The 17,479-nt window shown below is 36.4% G+C and overlaps 1 protein-coding gene across 6 annotated transcripts; it reads left to right on the plus strand.

The window, feature by feature from the left end:
* Positions 1-884: 884 nt before the first annotated feature.
* Positions 885-14,924, plus strand: LOC103978011 (putative lysine-specific demethylase JMJ16). 6 transcript variants are annotated; one of them, XR_001978893.2, is made up of 13 exons: positions 912-1,086; positions 4,055-4,551; positions 4,978-5,049; positions 5,145-5,222; positions 5,325-5,825; positions 6,188-6,415; positions 6,554-6,715; positions 6,903-7,271; positions 7,341-8,694; positions 8,878-8,981; positions 9,262-9,459; positions 12,468-12,904; positions 14,433-14,569. XR_001978893.2 is itself a non-coding variant. In XM_009393719.3 (13 exons), the coding sequence occupies exons 3-13, from the start codon at positions 4,060-4,062 to the stop codon at positions 14,757-14,759; spliced, it is 3,885 nt and encodes a 1,294-aa protein (XP_009391994.2). In that variant the 5' UTR covers positions 913-1,086; positions 1,556-1,690; positions 4,055-4,059; the 3' UTR covers positions 14,760-14,924. The 6 variants fall into 6 exon arrangements, 4 of the variants coding, with proteins under 4 accessions (XP_009391986.2, XP_009392003.2, XP_009392011.2 ...); XR_001978895.2 differs by having other exon boundaries at positions 12,474-12,904; XM_009393719.3 differs by lacking the exon at positions 12,468-12,904 and adding an exon at positions 1,556-1,690 and having other exon boundaries at positions 913-1,086; positions 14,433-14,924.
* The last annotated feature ends 2,555 nt before the right edge of the window (positions 14,925-17,479 follow it).

Below are 17,479 nucleotides of genomic sequence, written 5' to 3' on the forward strand. Positions count from 1 at the left end.
AAAAAACTTAAACTTCACTTATTATAATCATTTTTATTTGAAGAAAATTGAATATAATAGGTTTTCTATGACCCCTACACCTAGACTTATTGATTGTGATGTTTTGCATTATTGATCATAATAGTCATGTTTATATATAAATATTTTCATACATACATTCATTCATACGTACATACATACACATATATGCTAATTAAAAAAATATTATATCAAATTATATATATATATATATATATATATATATATATATATATATATGTGTGTGTGTGTTTGCGCGTATGTGTGTGAGAATTAAAAAATATATATTATACCAAATAATATATATAATACTCACACGTTGACTCAAACTTGTGACCTATTACTTATATAACATCACACTAATTAACTCAAATATCTAAAAAAAAAATATAAAAGTACCGTATTACTTACCAATAATAAACCTTATTATTGGCAAAATCAAATACTTTCAAAAGAAAATAAGGTATTTCTCTTAAGGAATTTACTCTTGATTATTTGATCCCAAACCTTTTATGTTCTTTTCATCCTAAAAATATACTTTTATTTTATTTTCAAAATTTATTATTTAAATTATCATATATTTAGTTTCATACATATATATATATATATATATATATATATATAAATTTATAAAAAAAATATTTATTTTTTGAACCTGTTTAAGATAACGAAGACCCTTTTCAAGGGATATTTCGGAAAATTCAATTAGACGGACTTTATAAGATAAAAACAAAAAATAAAAATAAAAACATAATAATAAATAAATAATAAAAAGAAAAAGAAAATAAAAACATGAGTTTTAGTAGTGCGAACGGCCGACCTCCGTCTCACTTATATCTCTCTCCTCTTTTGTATTCGTCCCTTCGATCTTTAATCCTCTCTTTGCCCTTTTGTCTCCGTACTCTACAGAGAACGGCGCTCGCTCGCTCGCTCGCCATCAGGCCCTAAACGACGCCAGGGTTACCACCACAGGCGGCCCCTCTCGCAGGGGCGTCTCGTGATCGGATGTGCATTAGAAGCTATTGATAGAATACCGTCTTCGCTACTAGATATCGGCGATATTTGCAGGTAGGGTTTTATATATGTAGTCCGCATCCTGTGGTGCACTGAGAATTGATCGTCATTAATTTTATTTGTTTGTAATTCATCGCAGTTGGTAGGTTCAGATGGGTTTAAATTTATCAATTGTTTTCTTTTTGTGTAAATTTGTGATTGAAGGTTCTTCTGTATTGAGAGGCGTGATGCATTTCTTATGTTGTCATATTCTTTGCATCTTTTGGATGGTCAACACTTAAATATTTGATATGTTCATATGTTGGTGAAATCATACGCAATTGTTTTCTTGTTGCGTAAATTTGTAACTGAAATTTCTTTCTGTATTGAGAGGTGTGATGCATTTCGTCTATTGTAATCTTCTTTGCATCTTTTGGATGGTCAACACTTGAATATCTGATGTGTTCATATGTTTGTGAAATTATACGCAAGTCTTTTGGATGTTGCATCTCCGTGATAATTAGTTAATCTTTGCCATGAAAAGGTATTTCCTTTCGGTGGGGATGATCTTCGCCATGACAGTTGTTGTTTGAGAACTATTTGGCATTTAATTGTGTTGATTATTTGAGTGTGTTCAGAATAACGGAAGAGTGGTTAAGAGCCCTTAAGTGACACTGAGGTGTGTACCTTGATCTTATGTTAATGCTTGAGAAATTGTTACAACTTGAAAACTCATGTCCTTGCTACATATATGTTTTTTACCTGCCATTTTTTTGGTGTTTATTGTGATATATCATTCATGTTCATGTTTGTCTTTGGGGATCTCCAGGTATTCCATTCATTTCTCTCTGTGTGTATATACATGGCCACAATTTTATTCTTATTAATCTTTTGCTTTGAGATTTTAATTCCTTTGCAATTTTTAAAATTTTTGGAAACTAGTGGAAAATAAATGTAAGTTCAACTATTTGATTCATATTCATAAGGGTTTACTTTCAATTGGGATGTTCAAAGCATAGCATCTCTAGTTTATGCTTAAGGTGATGAATATTTTAGGAAGTTTTATAATTAGTTTTATTTGTTCATATATATTGTAAATGTACTTGTCTGTTCTGAATATAGAATTCAATTAAATTTCATTTATTTTTATTATTCTAAGGGTTAGTAGTCAATGTATGCATTGCACTAATTTTTCACTATTGGTATGTAAATGTGTGTCTAAACACAGATCCTACCTGTATTTAACTTTTTCTACCTGCTGTAAGGTTTTTAAATCTATCAGACTGGTCAAATCAGGATCGAGTTGGCTCAGTCCAAGGTCTTAATTATCTGATCCAATCCTAACTGGTAATCCACTGGACTGGCTAAAGACTGGTCTATTTTTTTGTATGATTACTATCTTGAGCTTTGGTTTGAAAGTCTGATCCAGTTCAGCCCAGAGCTTTTGAGTTTCCTCACAACTTAGAAGACATAGTGGTATCTAGAAATTGGAAGTCCAGCCTAGAACTGTGTTATGCAGTAATTTAAGAAAAAATATTATGCATATGCAGTTTCTTGATGTGAGAACATACTCATTTTGAAATAAAAAGCCTTCTTCTTCAGTGGAAGGTCTATTATCATCAAGAGAAGACTTGATGGTAGGTTGTTCCCTAGCAATCTCTTCATTTCCCCTGGGGAATATGGTTGTTACTTCTTTTGTTGCAAGTAAAATTAATGGAGTTTAGTTTAGCTCCCTTTTAATGGTAGTTTGTGAAGCACTTCTCTCCTTTGGAGAGTAGAAGACTAGTTAGGAGGAGGGAACACATTAACGTTTTGTGTAATTTACTTTTGTTTGTAACCAAAGCTGACAGATAGTTCTAGCTGGAGCTTTTTTGACTTCATGAATAGGAACAAATTCTTGTGCTGTACCTGGTGGTATGTTCTAGAAACAAGGACCTCACATTATTTAAAAGTAAGTGGTGCAAGAAGTAGATTTTCCTTTATCCATCTGGTCTTTTGATCAAAAGATTTTAACATGAAACAAATTATTGAAGAAAGTTAAAGCAAATTATTTCATATCCTCTGGAGAATACAACGTTTGTTTTCTGTTTGAGGTATTAATTCGCCTATTTTTACCCAAGATCTCAGCATCACAATTCATTTTTTTCAAAATATCACCTGTTTTTACCCAAGATCTCAGCATCACAATTCATTTTTTTCAAAATTGCAGAGTAAGTGAGCCTCTAGATGCAATATTTCCTCAGTGATTCTTTCAGGTCCTTGGCTTAAAACAAGTTATTTTGTATCCTCTGGAGCATACAATTATTTGTTTGATGTTTGAGACATTAATGTACCTATTAAGAATATCACCTGCTTTTACCCAAGATCCCAGTACCACAATTCCATTTCTGTCTAAATTGCAGGGTAAATAAGCCTCTAGATGCGGTATTTCCTTAATGATTCTTTCAGGTCCTTGGCTTGTCACATGAGTCCAAAATTCATATATCTGGATGTGAAAAGAAGTATCTGTATCATATTCTTTCTAATATCTGAATGTTTATCTTGGCAACTTCTTATTTTCTCTTTATGTTTTCAAGGTATAAGTTATAAGTTGTGTTTATGTCTAAAAGACGATTCCATACTTTTAGTGCAGCTTGAGTGTTATTGCTGAAAGGTTACGATTACTTAGATATGTCACTTACCTCAAGCAAAAGTCATAAGAATCATGATGTTTGTTATTTTCCTGTTGAATATCTGCAATAAAATTGTTCTGTAGAATGAAAATCATGATTAAAGACCATGCACGGGCACATCATTTTTGTTGATTGTACATTAAAATGTTTACATTTAGGGGTTTCCACTTGAACATGTGGTGCAAATAATTATTTGTCCTCCTTACATTGCTTATCTGGTTGCAACCACAATCTTTTTGTGATTCTGATACATGGTTCAAATTTTTTCATGAATTAATTGATTTGCATCATTGCATGTATATTTGCAATGAATTGAAATTATTTATGGCATATTTTAAAATGGTCAACTATTGTTATGTCTTTTATTTCAGTACCAATGGGAACAGAACATGTAACAACAGATGTTAGTGGTGCAACTGATGGAATACCTCCAGTTCCACCTGGTTTTTCATCTGCTCGCGTTTCTAAAGCTATTGATGGAATACCTCCAGTTCCACCTGGTTTTTCATCTGCACGTGTTTCTAAAGCTATTGATGGAATTCCTCCAGTTCCACCTGGTTTTTCATCTGTGCATGTTTCTAAAGCTATTGATCGAATGCCTCCAGTTCCACCTGGTTTTTCGTCTGCGCATGTTTCTAAAGCTATTGATGGAATACCTCCAGTTCCACCTGGTTTTTCATCTCTTACATCATTTACCTTAAAGAGGGTGCAAGATGGTGTGAAGGCTTCTGCAAATGCTTCTTGCAGAGTACATTGCATGATATCAGATGAGAAATCTAGAAAGAATCTTCGATACAGACCCTGGGTAAACTACAGTGAATTTGATAATGGCTCAGGCAAAGAGTGTGACTATGAGGCTTTTGAGCAGGTAAGTAGTTATTTAAGAAGTTGTTTCATCGACAATAAATTAGGTGATGACTGAAACAATGAATCTAATTCACCATTTATTATTAGAACTAATTGATTGCAATTTTTGGTAGAAATCGGACCATAACCTTGTGGTTGGCCCCTGTTTCTGTTGAGGAGATTCTGGGTTCAAATTCTTGTGCAGGTGGTGCCCAATGATTTGGTCTAGTTGGTTCTTTAGGTGGGGGATTAACTCTTATTAGTGAAAGGGACCCTTTTGGAAGGGTAAACAATGTCCATGCATGATGCATTGCTAGTTATTTCATTTGTACTTGGTAGTTGGTACCATGTTCAATGCCAGTTCTCATTCTTTTTATTGTTGTCACAAACTTATATACACCTTTACATTGGTTGCTTGTAATGCATAAGTATTTATTTCTCCTTGTAGGATATTCCTTCAACCCCTTGCCTACCAAAAGGGGTTATTCGAGGATGTACTGAATGTAAAACATGTCAGAAGGTAGTTCAACATCATCATGTCTCTTCTTGCTCTTTCTTATTGCTCTGGGAGGACTCGTTAATTATTACTAAGTTGAATGCTGAGTCTCATAACAGGTCATAGCAAGATGGCATCCACAAGATGCGTGCAAGCCTACCCTTGATGAAGCTCCTGTATTCTATCCAAGTGAAGAGGTTCGTGTTGTCTATTAAAAGATTTTTAAAGCCTAGGCTGATAATTTAGTCCTTTGAGCATACATTGTTTTAGTTGACTGCTTATTTTGGTTTTATGAACAGGAATTTAGAGATACCCTGGAATATATTTCAAGTGTTTGCCAAAGAGCCGAAAAGTATGGAATTTGTCGAATTGTTCCACCCTCTTCTTGGAGACCACATTGCCTTCTCAAAGAGAAGAATGTGTGGGAAAATTTAAAATTTACAACTCGTGTTCAGCCAGTGGACAAACTTCAAAATCGTGATTCTTTGAAGAAGATCAATGGAAACCATAACATTATGAGGACAAAAAAACAAAAACATCAGGAATTGAGGGATAATAGTGATGAGAATATTACAAAAGTTAATCGACAAAGGTACCATAACAGTTCGGAGAGGTTTGGATTTGAAACTGGTCCGGATTTCACTCTGGAAACATTTCAAAAATATGCAGATGACTTCAAGGAGCAGTACTTTCACACAAATGCAGACTTTGATGTAATATCTGGTCAACAGGAACCATCAGTAGAGAATATTGAAGGTGAATATTGGCGGATAGTAGAGAAGTCAACTGAGGAGATTGAGGTGCTATTCTAGGTTTCACAAACCGTAACGGATCTTGTTGTGCATGAGTGTTTCTGTTGATTATAGTATTATGAGATGCATTTCATACTTAGCATAAAATTGCAAAAATATTTGGACTTGTCTCTTCTTCCAATACATGTGTTCTTTACAATGAGATGAAGTTTCTTACTGATAGAAAATTAGTACATATTAATTGACAAGAGTGCTGTTATCATGCTAGCTCAAGGAATAATAACTTGTATATATTTCTTGACTTTTGGATTTTGTTATTTTGACAGTTTAAGAATATTGCATTAATCAAAACTACTGATTTTATCCGCTTGATATGCCTTGATCTATTATGGTAAAGTTCCTTTTTTTAGGTACTCTACGGTGCTGATTTGGACACAGGCGTTTTTGGCAGTGGTTTTCCCAAAGCATCATTCTCTTTACAAAATTCTGAAATTGATGATCAACATATAAATTCTGGTTGGAACCTAAACAACCTAGCTCGGCTTCCAGGCTCTATGCTATGTTTTGAAAGTGGAGAGATTCCTGGTGTTCTAGTGCCATGGTTGTATATAGGAATGTGTTTTTCCTCATTTTGTTGGGTAAGATTGTTGATCTTCAGTTATTATTACAAAAGTAATGTCTTTTGCATCTGGTGAATCTTTTCTTATCTAGGAACGGTTAGACCTTGTTACAATTTTCTGGTTTATGTTATAACTGTTACCTTTTTTTTCCTACAGCATGTTGAAGATCACCACTTATACTCATTGAATTACTTGCACTGGGGTTCTCCCAAAATTTGGTATGGGGTCCCAGGAAAATATGCGTCAAAGTTAGAAGATACTATGAAAAAGCATCTACCAGACCAATTCGAAGAACAACCAGACTTGCTTCACAATCTTGTAATAACTTTTTGCCTTATGTTTTCTCTCTGCAAGAATGTTATCTTGGGAAGATGATGTTTTCTAGCTTATTTTCTGTCAGAAATTCAACTGGAAAATATTCAGCATGTCTGGTATATACTTCATAGCTAACTACAAGTTTATATCATTTTAAAATGACTACTTTCTGTCTGATCCTCTTTTCTAGGTAACCCAATTTTCACCCTCACTGTTAAGATTAGAAGGTGTACCTGTTTACCGGTGTGTTCAGAGGCCAGGAGAGTTTGTTCTCACTTTCCCTCGGGCTTATCACGCTGGTTTTAATTGTGGATTCAATTGTGCAGAAGCTGTAAATGTGGCTCCTCTTGATTGGTTACCTCATGGGCAGAATGCTGTGGAACTTTATCGTGAACAGGGACGAAAAATATCAATATCCCATGACAAGTTGTTGCTAGGAGCTGCAAGGGAAGCTGTTAGAGCCCACTGGAATTTACTGTTCTTCAGGAAAAACCCCTCAGTTAATGCAAGATGGAAAAAGTTTTGCTCATCAGATGGCATCCTTGCAAAGACACTTAAGGTGAACTTTATACTTGACATAATTATGCTGTTCTTCAGTGTCCTCACAACTAATTTCTTTGTTAATTAGGCACGCATTGAGATGGAATGCATGAGAAGAAAATACCTTTGCTCATCTCGGTCACAGAAAATGGATACTGATTTTGATTCTAATAATGAAAGAGAATGTGTTCTGTGCCACTATGATTTGCATCTTTCTGCTGCTAGTTGTCTGTGTTCACCAGATAGGTTTGCTTGCCTGATTCATGCAAAAAATTTATGCTCGTGTGCTTGGAACACGCGGATATTTTTATTCCGTTATGATACCAGAGAATTGAATGTCCTATTGGATGCTTTGGGAGGGAAGCCGAGTGCAGTTCATAGATGGGGCAGTTTTGATCTTGGGCTAAGCTTGAGTTCATACATCTCAAGAGAGAAAACACATGAACCAAATCTTATAGGTATGACTGACAAAGAAGGAAGAGAGCAAAAGGATATTGAACCTGTTACAAGGGAGCCTAGCCTTGGGATGGACAAAAATTTTGATTTGGGAAATCCAAATATGACCTCATCATCCTTTTTGGATCAGCAACTTTTATCGGAAGGTCCCCGGAACACCACTTTGCTGCAAAACAATTCTAAATCAATGGGTGAGGTAAAGAAATTCAGCTCCTCACTTTCTAAGATATCTGGGATAGAACTGATTGAATCTTCTGCTGAGAAGGTTGCTATCTTATTAAATGGTAATGAACATAAAGGTACAAATGGAGTGGTATCGGATAAAATGACTGCAGAGTCCCCAGAAAAGAACACTGACATGTTTTCAAGGCAGACAGATTGTGATGATAAGACAACTTCCCATGCTCACAAGGATAAAATTCTTTTAGTGCCCCAGACTAATGTGTTGTTGGCAAACGAAAAAGATCTGTTGGCTGGCCCGGAAGTTTCTCGTAATAAGTTAAAGGTGATACTGGTTGATGATGATGAGCAGGTAGAGGAAAACTGCAGAGAGGTTCTCTCCAATTTACATGGTCAACAGTTGTTTGAATTCCTTCCTGGAAAGGAAAGTGAATGCGTGAGATCTTCTGCCAGAGTAACTGTTGCAAAACAAAGTGCAGATATGTTGCCTGAAAATGAAGCATCTGATTGTGGTACTGAACCTATTCATCTTCAAATTATCCAGAATTATGGAAGAGGAGAACCAGAAGATAAAAGAAAGAAGGTACAATCTGAGTTCAACTCTGAGGTTAACCTTGATAGAAGCAATTCATCTACTGAAATCCAACCTTGTACACAAAGAAATCTTGATATATGTAACTATGAGAAGATGGGCCCTCAAATGGAAAAGGTGGTGAAAATAAGTAATTGCAATATTGAGGTTTTGGTGTATGGTATTGTGCTTTCTGGAAAATTATGGTCCACGTGCCACCGCATATTCCCAAAAGGTTTGTTTGCAAGTCACTTTATTATGTGTCTGCAAGTTGTTGATGTTGGGAACAGAATGCTAGATGCATTTCAGCAAAGGTTCTGCTGGAGTTGAAAGTTTCTCTGGACCTAAAATTTTTCTTGTTATTGTGTACTTTTGCTTTTTGTCTCTTCATTCTCCTGATATTTGTCTCATTATGCAGGATATAGAAGTCGAGTTAAATACATTAGCATTTTAGATCCAACGCAGATGTGTTACTATATATCTGAAATTTTGGATGCTGGATTACTTGGGCCTCTATTTATGGTGAGTAATTTTGTCTCTTTGTACCTATTTCACTGTTTATGTCAATCATGCATCCAGAAATAGTACATGATGTTAGATAAAGAAGCATCATTATAAGTTATTATCACAGTATAAGCATGACACATTATCACAGTATAATCAAACTCCAAAGATATTCCATCAACAATTGAATTGTTCATCTTTCTGACATGTTATTATTAATTTGAAATAGTAATTTTGTGAATCCAGCAAGGAAAATTTTAAAGTTGCAGGGCTTTCTAACAGATTCCTGCAACATCAGGTTGTGGTTGAGCAATGTCCAAGTGAAGTGTTTCTCCATGTTTCTGCCACCAAATGCTGGGATATGGTGAGAGAGAGGGTGAACCAGGAAATTCAAAAGCAACAAAAGATGGCAACGCTTAATCTCCCTTCCTTGCAGCCTCCAGGATCAGTTGATGGTCTTGAAATGTTTGGTTTATTATCACCAGCAGTTATACAGGTTAGTCTCTTTTTGATATTATCTCTTACTGTTACAATGTTTCCTATGCCTATCTGCTTTTGTCATGATTTCTTTTTCTTTATTTCATTTTCAACGATGTACTAGATTAGTGAATGAAGATTTGTATTATCTTTAACAAACATTTTTTCATATTTATAAGTTTTTGAACCCTTGGAATTGAAGAAAACTTGGTATACATGTATGCTTTATTCTAGTATTTAAAAAGGCAGCCATGTTATGTGGGCATTTTAAGCTACTGTGTATGCATTTTGCGGTGGTACAGGGTAGCATTTGGCTCAGTATCTTGGTACCATAATGGTTTGATGTTATTGAAAGTTGAAAGTTGAAACTGTTATCAGATCATGATTTAAAGTTTACTTGAGAGCAATAGCGCCCAGCAATGTATATGGTTCACATGATCTTTGCAGTCTGGACAAGTCACCCTTATATTTATATGGATGCATGAGACACTAAAAAAAATGTGGTACTGACCAATACAATTACTAAATCTTGTATTGGTATGACATAGGATATGTACAGTGTGGTCTGCATACTAATGCATAATTTCATAGATGTAGTGTTTCATTTGTTTTTTATAATACTTTGTGTTTCATTATAACATGAAAACTACATTTTTATATAACTATGATGTCACCTATGATGAAAATCTGAGTATAAATGTCATCTTCCATTTGTTACAGAACAAATTATTTAGGGTTAAGATTCATTTTAGCCCTTGTGATTTTAGTCATGGGCCTCTTAAGTCCTTATAGTTTATTCGTGTCTAAAATAACTCGTACATTTTAAAAAACGTAGCATTTATCTCCCTCCCGTCAAGTCTGAGTTAACAAATGTTAGAGTCTGCTTACGTGACATGTTGACTCACAATAAATTATTAATATAATGACATGTGTAATTGAGGGTTAAGGTCCAATTTAGCCCCTATGATTTTGGTCATGGACCTCTTAAACTCTTATGATTTACTCGTGTCTAATATAACTCCTATATTTTAAAAAATATAGCATATAAGTCTCTCTCGTCAAGTTTGAGTTAACAGACATTAGAATCTGTTTATATGACATGCTAACTCATAATATACCATTAATATAATGACACGTGTAATTTAAGTTAAAAAAAATTGAGACCTCCATTAATGGCGGGAGGAAGCGTTGTTGTGGAAGCGACCAGCAGTAGCAGCACTAAGCCGTTGTTGTCTAGTAGGGCGTCATACGAATGCAGCCTCTCCTGCACTGACGATGAGCTAAGCTTCCGGTCCTGCCTCAGGTGGATGTGCTCGCCACCACGAACGACACCTACTCCGATCCCGACGAGTACCACGATACCTTAAAGCCACCTCCACCGCGAAGCATGGCATCACGAAGACAGAGAGCATACGGAAGGAACGGTTAAGCTGGTCCATGTAGCCCTCCCGCACTCTCTCTCCCCGACCATCTTGTCGAGGAAGAGGAAGTGACGGACGAAGGCATAGCGGCAGAGGTAGGAGAGGTCAGAGGTGGAGGTAAGGGAGAGCTGGACTATCACGTCGTAGGCATGGCGGGTGAGGGTGTAGGAGAGGACGAAGTGGGAGGCGGTGTGGATGAAGATGCTCAAGAGGAGGAAGAGGGACCGAGAGACCACTGCGTGACTAGTGTCGGATTGGTTGACGCACATCCACTTGAGGTAGGACCGGAAGCTTCTGAGCTCGTTGTCAGCATGGGAGAGATTGCGTGCATATAAATGCCCTATTAAGCAGCAACGACTCGGTGTTGCTGCTAGTGGTCGCTTCCATGACGACGTCTCCTGCCGCCATTGATGGAGATCTCAATTTTTTTAACTTAAATTACATGTATTATTATATTAATGGTTTATTGTTAGTCAACATGACATGTAAGTAGACTCTAACACCTGTTAACTCAAACTTGACGAGATAAGCTTATATGCTACGTTTTTTAAAATATATGGGTTATTTTAGACATGAGTAAACCATAAAGGTTTAAGAGGTCTATGACGAAAACCGTAGGAGCTAAAATGAACCTTAACCTTAAATTACATATGTTATTATATTAATGATTTATTATAAGTTAGCATACCACGTAAGTAGACTCTAACATCTGTTCACTCAGACTTGACGGGAGGGGCTTATATGTTACGTTTTTTAAAATGTAAGGATTATTTTAGACACAAGTAAACCATAAGGGTTTAAGAAGTCTATGACTAAAACCATATGGACTAAATTGGACCTTAACCCAATTGTTTATGATCTTACACAGAGTTAGTTGCCCTATGAAGCTATATAGGACATGATAGTATAAAACTTCCAATTACTAATTTTGATTTTTTTAATATCATAGGACTGTAGAAAACAAATTACAAGGCTTTTAAGATTATATAAAACCTTGAGAATTAAGTAAAATACAAAACAAATTCTAGATTTAGATATGCAGACATATACAAATAGTGATTATGTCATATGTTTAAAATTCATTTATCTATAGATAAAAATAATAGGATTATGTGATACTTAGAGCATATTAAATCATAAACAAACAAATCAGGGTGTATGAAATCAAATATACAATGTTGAAAATTTTCTAATGTAAATGGACATGGACCTCATTCATATACATATTAAACTAGCTAAGGATGCTTGTGAAAATGGACATGGATCTCATTCATATTCATGAGAACAATTATATTACAACTCTGCATCATCATTGTTACTAACCAAAGAAAAATTCCAACTATGGTAGTAGGGCATTGCATACAAAATAGTAAACTGAAGCCCCTTTTTCTCACGAAGGAGAATGTATGTATGACCAAAGGATTATGACCACACTTCATCCAATATACAAAGAGAAGCATCATACAAGTAATTATGCTGACAAACCAAAAACAAGTTATTTTAATTGAATACTGGTAGTTGGTAAGAAATTTTCTTTTTTATGAATCTATTTGAATAGTATCTTTCAATTATCTTCCATGTCATATCAATTCTGATTATCTGGTAGATGCAGTTAACTATTTATACTCTGACAACTCATGCTGGCCAAGTGTCGCTTGATGTTTCACCACATCAAGGTGCAATGTTGTCGAAGTTGTTAAAGGCAAGGTTAGCACAACCGAGGGGATTTAGGTGGTTATAATCGGCTGGAGGTTAACAAGATTGATGTCAGGCTTGAGGTCAATGTTTAGGGGTGATGGTCACCCGTTCATTGTTGTGGTCGCAATAATTGAAGACATGGCAAAGGCATACAATTTTGAGGGTCTTAATGTGGACTCAGACAAGTAGTGATTGCTGACTGAGGGTCAGCATCTGCATTTATATGCTATGGTGGGTGAAACAACTTCTGGTAGAAAGGGAGGTATTGTTAGGGGCGAGATTGGCTTTTGGAACAGAACAATGAACAAAAAAGGAAACCATCAAGCTGCAGAGGAAAAAAAAAAGGTAATTTTAGGATTTTGGGATATCACATGAGGTGGATACTTGAATTTCTTCCGTCTTCTAAGAATGTTATTTTTTTCCTTGAACTTTCGTTCTTCCCTATCAAAGTAAATCCATAGTGCCAATCCCAGTGTCATTGTTGAAGGTATTGGCATGTTTACTTGTTTACATCAGAATTTGTAACACAAAATTCTTTTTGTCCTTATCATACCAGAAGACATTGAAAAACCAAAAGACATGAGCACAATTATCTTTGTGTCATATCAACTTAGTTTTAAAACCATTTAATGTATCTTTTATCAGTCTACAGAAAAGCAAACTCAATTCTAGTGGTTACTTGGCTTTATGATGCAATTGACAAATAGCAACATACATACACATGATTACCTCTTTGCATCTATTTCTAAATAGATTTATAATTCGAACCTTCTTAAACTGCCTTTTGTATCCTACTGATGTTGTACCTTAGACTGTATCATAACCAAAGCTTTTACAGACCTATGTTTCATCAAATGTGGCCTCTGGCACATATCAACATGGAAAGGAGAATATTTGACTTGCCTTTAGAAATTATCATTGGATTCTTCACACTCTTGAGGCAGCTGAAAGCAAACATGTCTTGATGGCATCTAACTACATTTAGTGCTATGTTTTCAGAAGGGAGGATTTCAAGGTTTATTGGGACATATAGGAGAGTTTCATTTTTATATGGTATATAGGAAACTGAAAATTGCTCCTTGATAGAAGTTGCTAATAGAATATAATGCTAATTTTAAATTTTGAATTTGGTTTAACAATGTATTCAATTGATAGAATATTGGTCAAATTGTGGCTGGACACTTAGGATGGGCCAAGTTGTCTCATGCAGTGAAGATGGGTCAATTTATCTTAGGCATACAAATTAAGCTGAGAAAATTCTGTCCCCAAATTGGAATTGAGATACATGACAAATGGGTTGGTTGGATTATCTACTGAATGGGTTGGCAATTGATATTTTCTATGTATGCTATATTATCATTACAAGAAATTCTTGGTTCGGGCAAGTTGGGCCTCACTTGACATTCAAGTGGGTCAAGTACAAGGATGATGGTTCAGTCTTGATTTGTCATCTTAGCTTAAATGGTTGGATCGAGTTTGACTTAGTAGGTCCAGCTGATGATTGCCACCTTCAAAATATTATAGGTGCTCCACATATCACAACAAGCTGCACCGATGGGTGCAACTTGTTTGACTTGAAAACTATTTATCGAAGTTAATAACTAGTTATGTTTGTTTGACCTGAATCTCTTTATTGAGCTGATAATTAGTTGTGTTTGTATGAACTAAACAAACTTAGTCAACATTTCCTTTCAAATATTTGTTGAATTTGAGAATATATGTATATATATATATATATATTTGTTTGACATCGTTCTTTATTTTTAATCCATTGAGCTTTTTAACACTACCTTATCTTTTATCTTTTTTAAGTTCTTCCACTCACGCTGATCATTCGAGCCAAGCTGAAGAACTGCCTCTTGATTCGTCTCAGGCAATCGAGGAGCTTGATTGCAATCATGTCTGCACAGAGTACTGGACGGCCACGCCGAATACATCGAACCAATCTGATATAGCTATCATGGCAACAGATCACAGGCCTAGTGTTCGTCCTACCGAGCAACACACTCCACCGCAGCCTGCCGCCTCAAAATTGGCTGTTAGGTGTCTCTTCAAGAAAGCCAACCCGGAGGAGCTGCATGCTTTGCGAAGTCTATTACCAGATAATGATCTTGCAAACGCCTCTCTTCAAGAACTTGTCCAACTTATAAATGATGAAATTGCATGTCGTCTCTCCCGATGGAAGCATCCAAAATACTGAACATGTTTGAATTCTTGCCGTCTGTCTGTCCCGACCTCAAATCACATTTGTGTTTCTGTCTCGGAAATCCAAGATTATTGTATATATATTACATCGAATTCATTTTTGTTAGCTGTCTTTCTATTGGAATGTGAGAAATACTTTACAGGATCGGAAGGTCCATAACTTTCTGCTCTCCCTGTCCACTTTCTTGTACCAGTTGACAACCAAAACAAGCAAAAGGAAAAGGCCTCTGCAGTCCCACCAACCTGCACAGCAGATGATGATATCGTGATGGTGAAAGCTTAGCAGTAGGAAGTGTTCTGACGAGTGAGGAGAGTGTGCAGACAGGTACAAACCTACAACCTACAGTGTAGCTGCCAGCGGCGCCATCCAATCCATCTCGCACTTCAACTTTACTGATACCAACAGTTCGCTCTGTACTTCGTGTACAGTCTCAGTCTCAGCATCAGAAGAGAGAGAGAGAGAGAGAGAGAGAGAGAGGAAGAATGATATTGTGGACATAAATAGAAAGGGAGGAGGGAGACTGACAGAGCTTGACACAAACTGGACGTACAACCCGGTCAAACTCAAAGCCATGGACGCATGCATCTCTCCACTGCTCCTCTGTACGACGTAGCCATGGAGATAAAAATGGTGTGGCTCCTAAACAAAAGCTGATGCCATGAAGCTTGACACAAGTGTAGTCTCATAGACTAGCTGCTGTCCTTCCAACTTCAACTTTACTGGTACATCAGAAAGGCACCACTTCCTCGATCAAAGAAAAAGGAAGAGAAAGATGACTCTGATTCACGAACTGCGCCTGCGTACTTGTGCTGCAGACTACAGCCTCAGCTTCATCATCGAATAGTAGCCCAAATAGTAGTGAAGCAGAAGATAGATTGACCAACTTGTGGACATAAATAGAAAGGAGGAGGGAGAGTGATGGACTACACATTACCTGCTTTCCCCGCGCCCCCCCCCCCCCCCCCACCACCCCCCCCCCCCTTCCCCTGTCAACACCACACCATGTCGTCTCAAGCACCGTTTTGTCACCCGTCAAGAACGCCACAAAGAGAGCCTTCTTTGTCTTTCAGCTCGTTTGAAGAATATACACACTTACTTTCTATTGATATATATGATGAGCAGATATAGGCAAGCAAAGAAGATCGAAGTCCATTCGATCATCCTATCCTCACATGTTGTTGGACTGTAATAAAAGACCAGCAGCAGATCCACAATGTCAGATGTTATTTCACATCAATGAGGGTTTTGCTATGTGAGGATAGAGAAGGTCTTGTCGACCATATTAAATGTGAGAGTTGGGATTCACGAGTTTGGAGATGATTCAAACTGCGAGGGCACATTTCTGCAGCATATGGACATGCTTTTCCTGTACATTCTTGACCTAAAACACCTGTGCCAGCCATGTAGTCAATGATTCCTTCAACAAGAATTCTTGACCTTGACTTCTTGTTCTTGATCTTCTCTGCGATAGGCATGTCAAAGGGATTAAATCCATTTGATGGTTCTATGTTGATCCCAATAAATCTCGAGTTACTCGTTAGACCAATGGAAATTTCATGGGTGATGAGAAGAAAAGAGTTAAACAGTACATTCCATAGATTACACATTAACAAAATGTATGAATATAGTCATCAAAATTGAGTATTGTAACTCTCATCTAAATTTTCTATAATCTCTCTCTCTCTGTCTCTCTTCTTACCACTTGAAAGATGTCTTCACATCATATACATATAACTAAAACCTGTGCAGGACTGCTTGACAGCGAAGCAAATTTGGATCAGGCACACAGTAGGTGAGCTCTTGCTTCCAGAACAAGCGTCATGTTCCATCATCTTGTCGTTCTCTGCTTTGCTTCCACGTATACCGTATCATCTTCCATGTTTGGAGGTCATCGTTTAAAGTCATGGTCGGATGATTCCACCAAAAGTATCCATCCCTCGAGGTTGCAAGCATAATAAGCGACGAAGTACATCACCTCACCTACCAAAACAAGATCCGAAGACTCAATGGTCATTCTTTGAGGTGACTGAGTTGTATGGTCGAGCCGATGACAGTGGGAGTGGTGATCAGAGCGAATCTGATGTTTTACTTGACTACTCGATCTCCTTTCGTTTGTTTTCTTGCCATGATTAGCGGCGTCACATCCATCGTCTTCCTGCGTGAGAAGGAAGCCTCTTCGGAACCCTACTCTTTATAGGGTGGCTCAAATGGGACGAAGGGCCGTTTTCTTTGAAGCGGAGGATTCGGCTCATTCGGTCATGGTGTTCCTACCAAGAGGGTGACGGACGTCATCGTCCCCATCCATCTTCATGGAGCTCATCAAGGCTCCATGGATGGATGTTTCCACCATGACTGCAATAATTTCTTTTGGGTTTAGTTCATGAATATATTTTTAATTTATATATAACGAAAAAAAATATCGATTTATTTTCATAGAGCACTCAATAAGAAAAAAAAAGATAATTAAATAAAAAAAATTGATAAATTATTGACTTACGCGATCTAAGAAAATAAAAAATATGATTATACAATTTCATCTAATAAATATTTTATATGTCATTTAATATAATAAAAAATTCTTAGAAAAAATAAATAATTTTGAGTAATACTCAATTCAATCTCTTCTTCAAAAATACATACATACATACATACATATATATCGCTTCGGAGTTAATAATTTTATATTAACACTCTAAATTTAAGTTTAGTAGCAA

The sequence above is a fragment of the Musa acuminata genome, chromosome BXJ2-1 (genome assembly GCF_036884655.1).
Source record: "Musa acuminata AAA Group cultivar baxijiao chromosome BXJ2-1, Cavendish_Baxijiao_AAA, whole genome shotgun sequence".
Taxonomy (NCBI): Eukaryota; Viridiplantae; Streptophyta; class Magnoliopsida; order Zingiberales; family Musaceae; genus Musa; species Musa acuminata.

Excerpts from the sequence above, each read along its gene's own strand:
- LOC103978011 (XM_009393711.3), top strand. The coding sequence starts at position 4,060 with ATGGGAACAGAACATGTAACAACAGATGTTAGTGGTGCAACTGATGGA. Across the intron at positions 6,416-6,553 it reads GTTTTTCCTCATTTTGTTGG|CATGTTGAAGATCACCACTT; the intron begins GTAAGATTGTTG and ends TTTTTCCTACAG. Across the intron at positions 7,272-7,340 it reads TCCTTGCAAAGACACTTAAG|GCACGCATTGAGATGGAATG; the intron begins GTGAACTTTATA and ends TTTGTTAATTAG.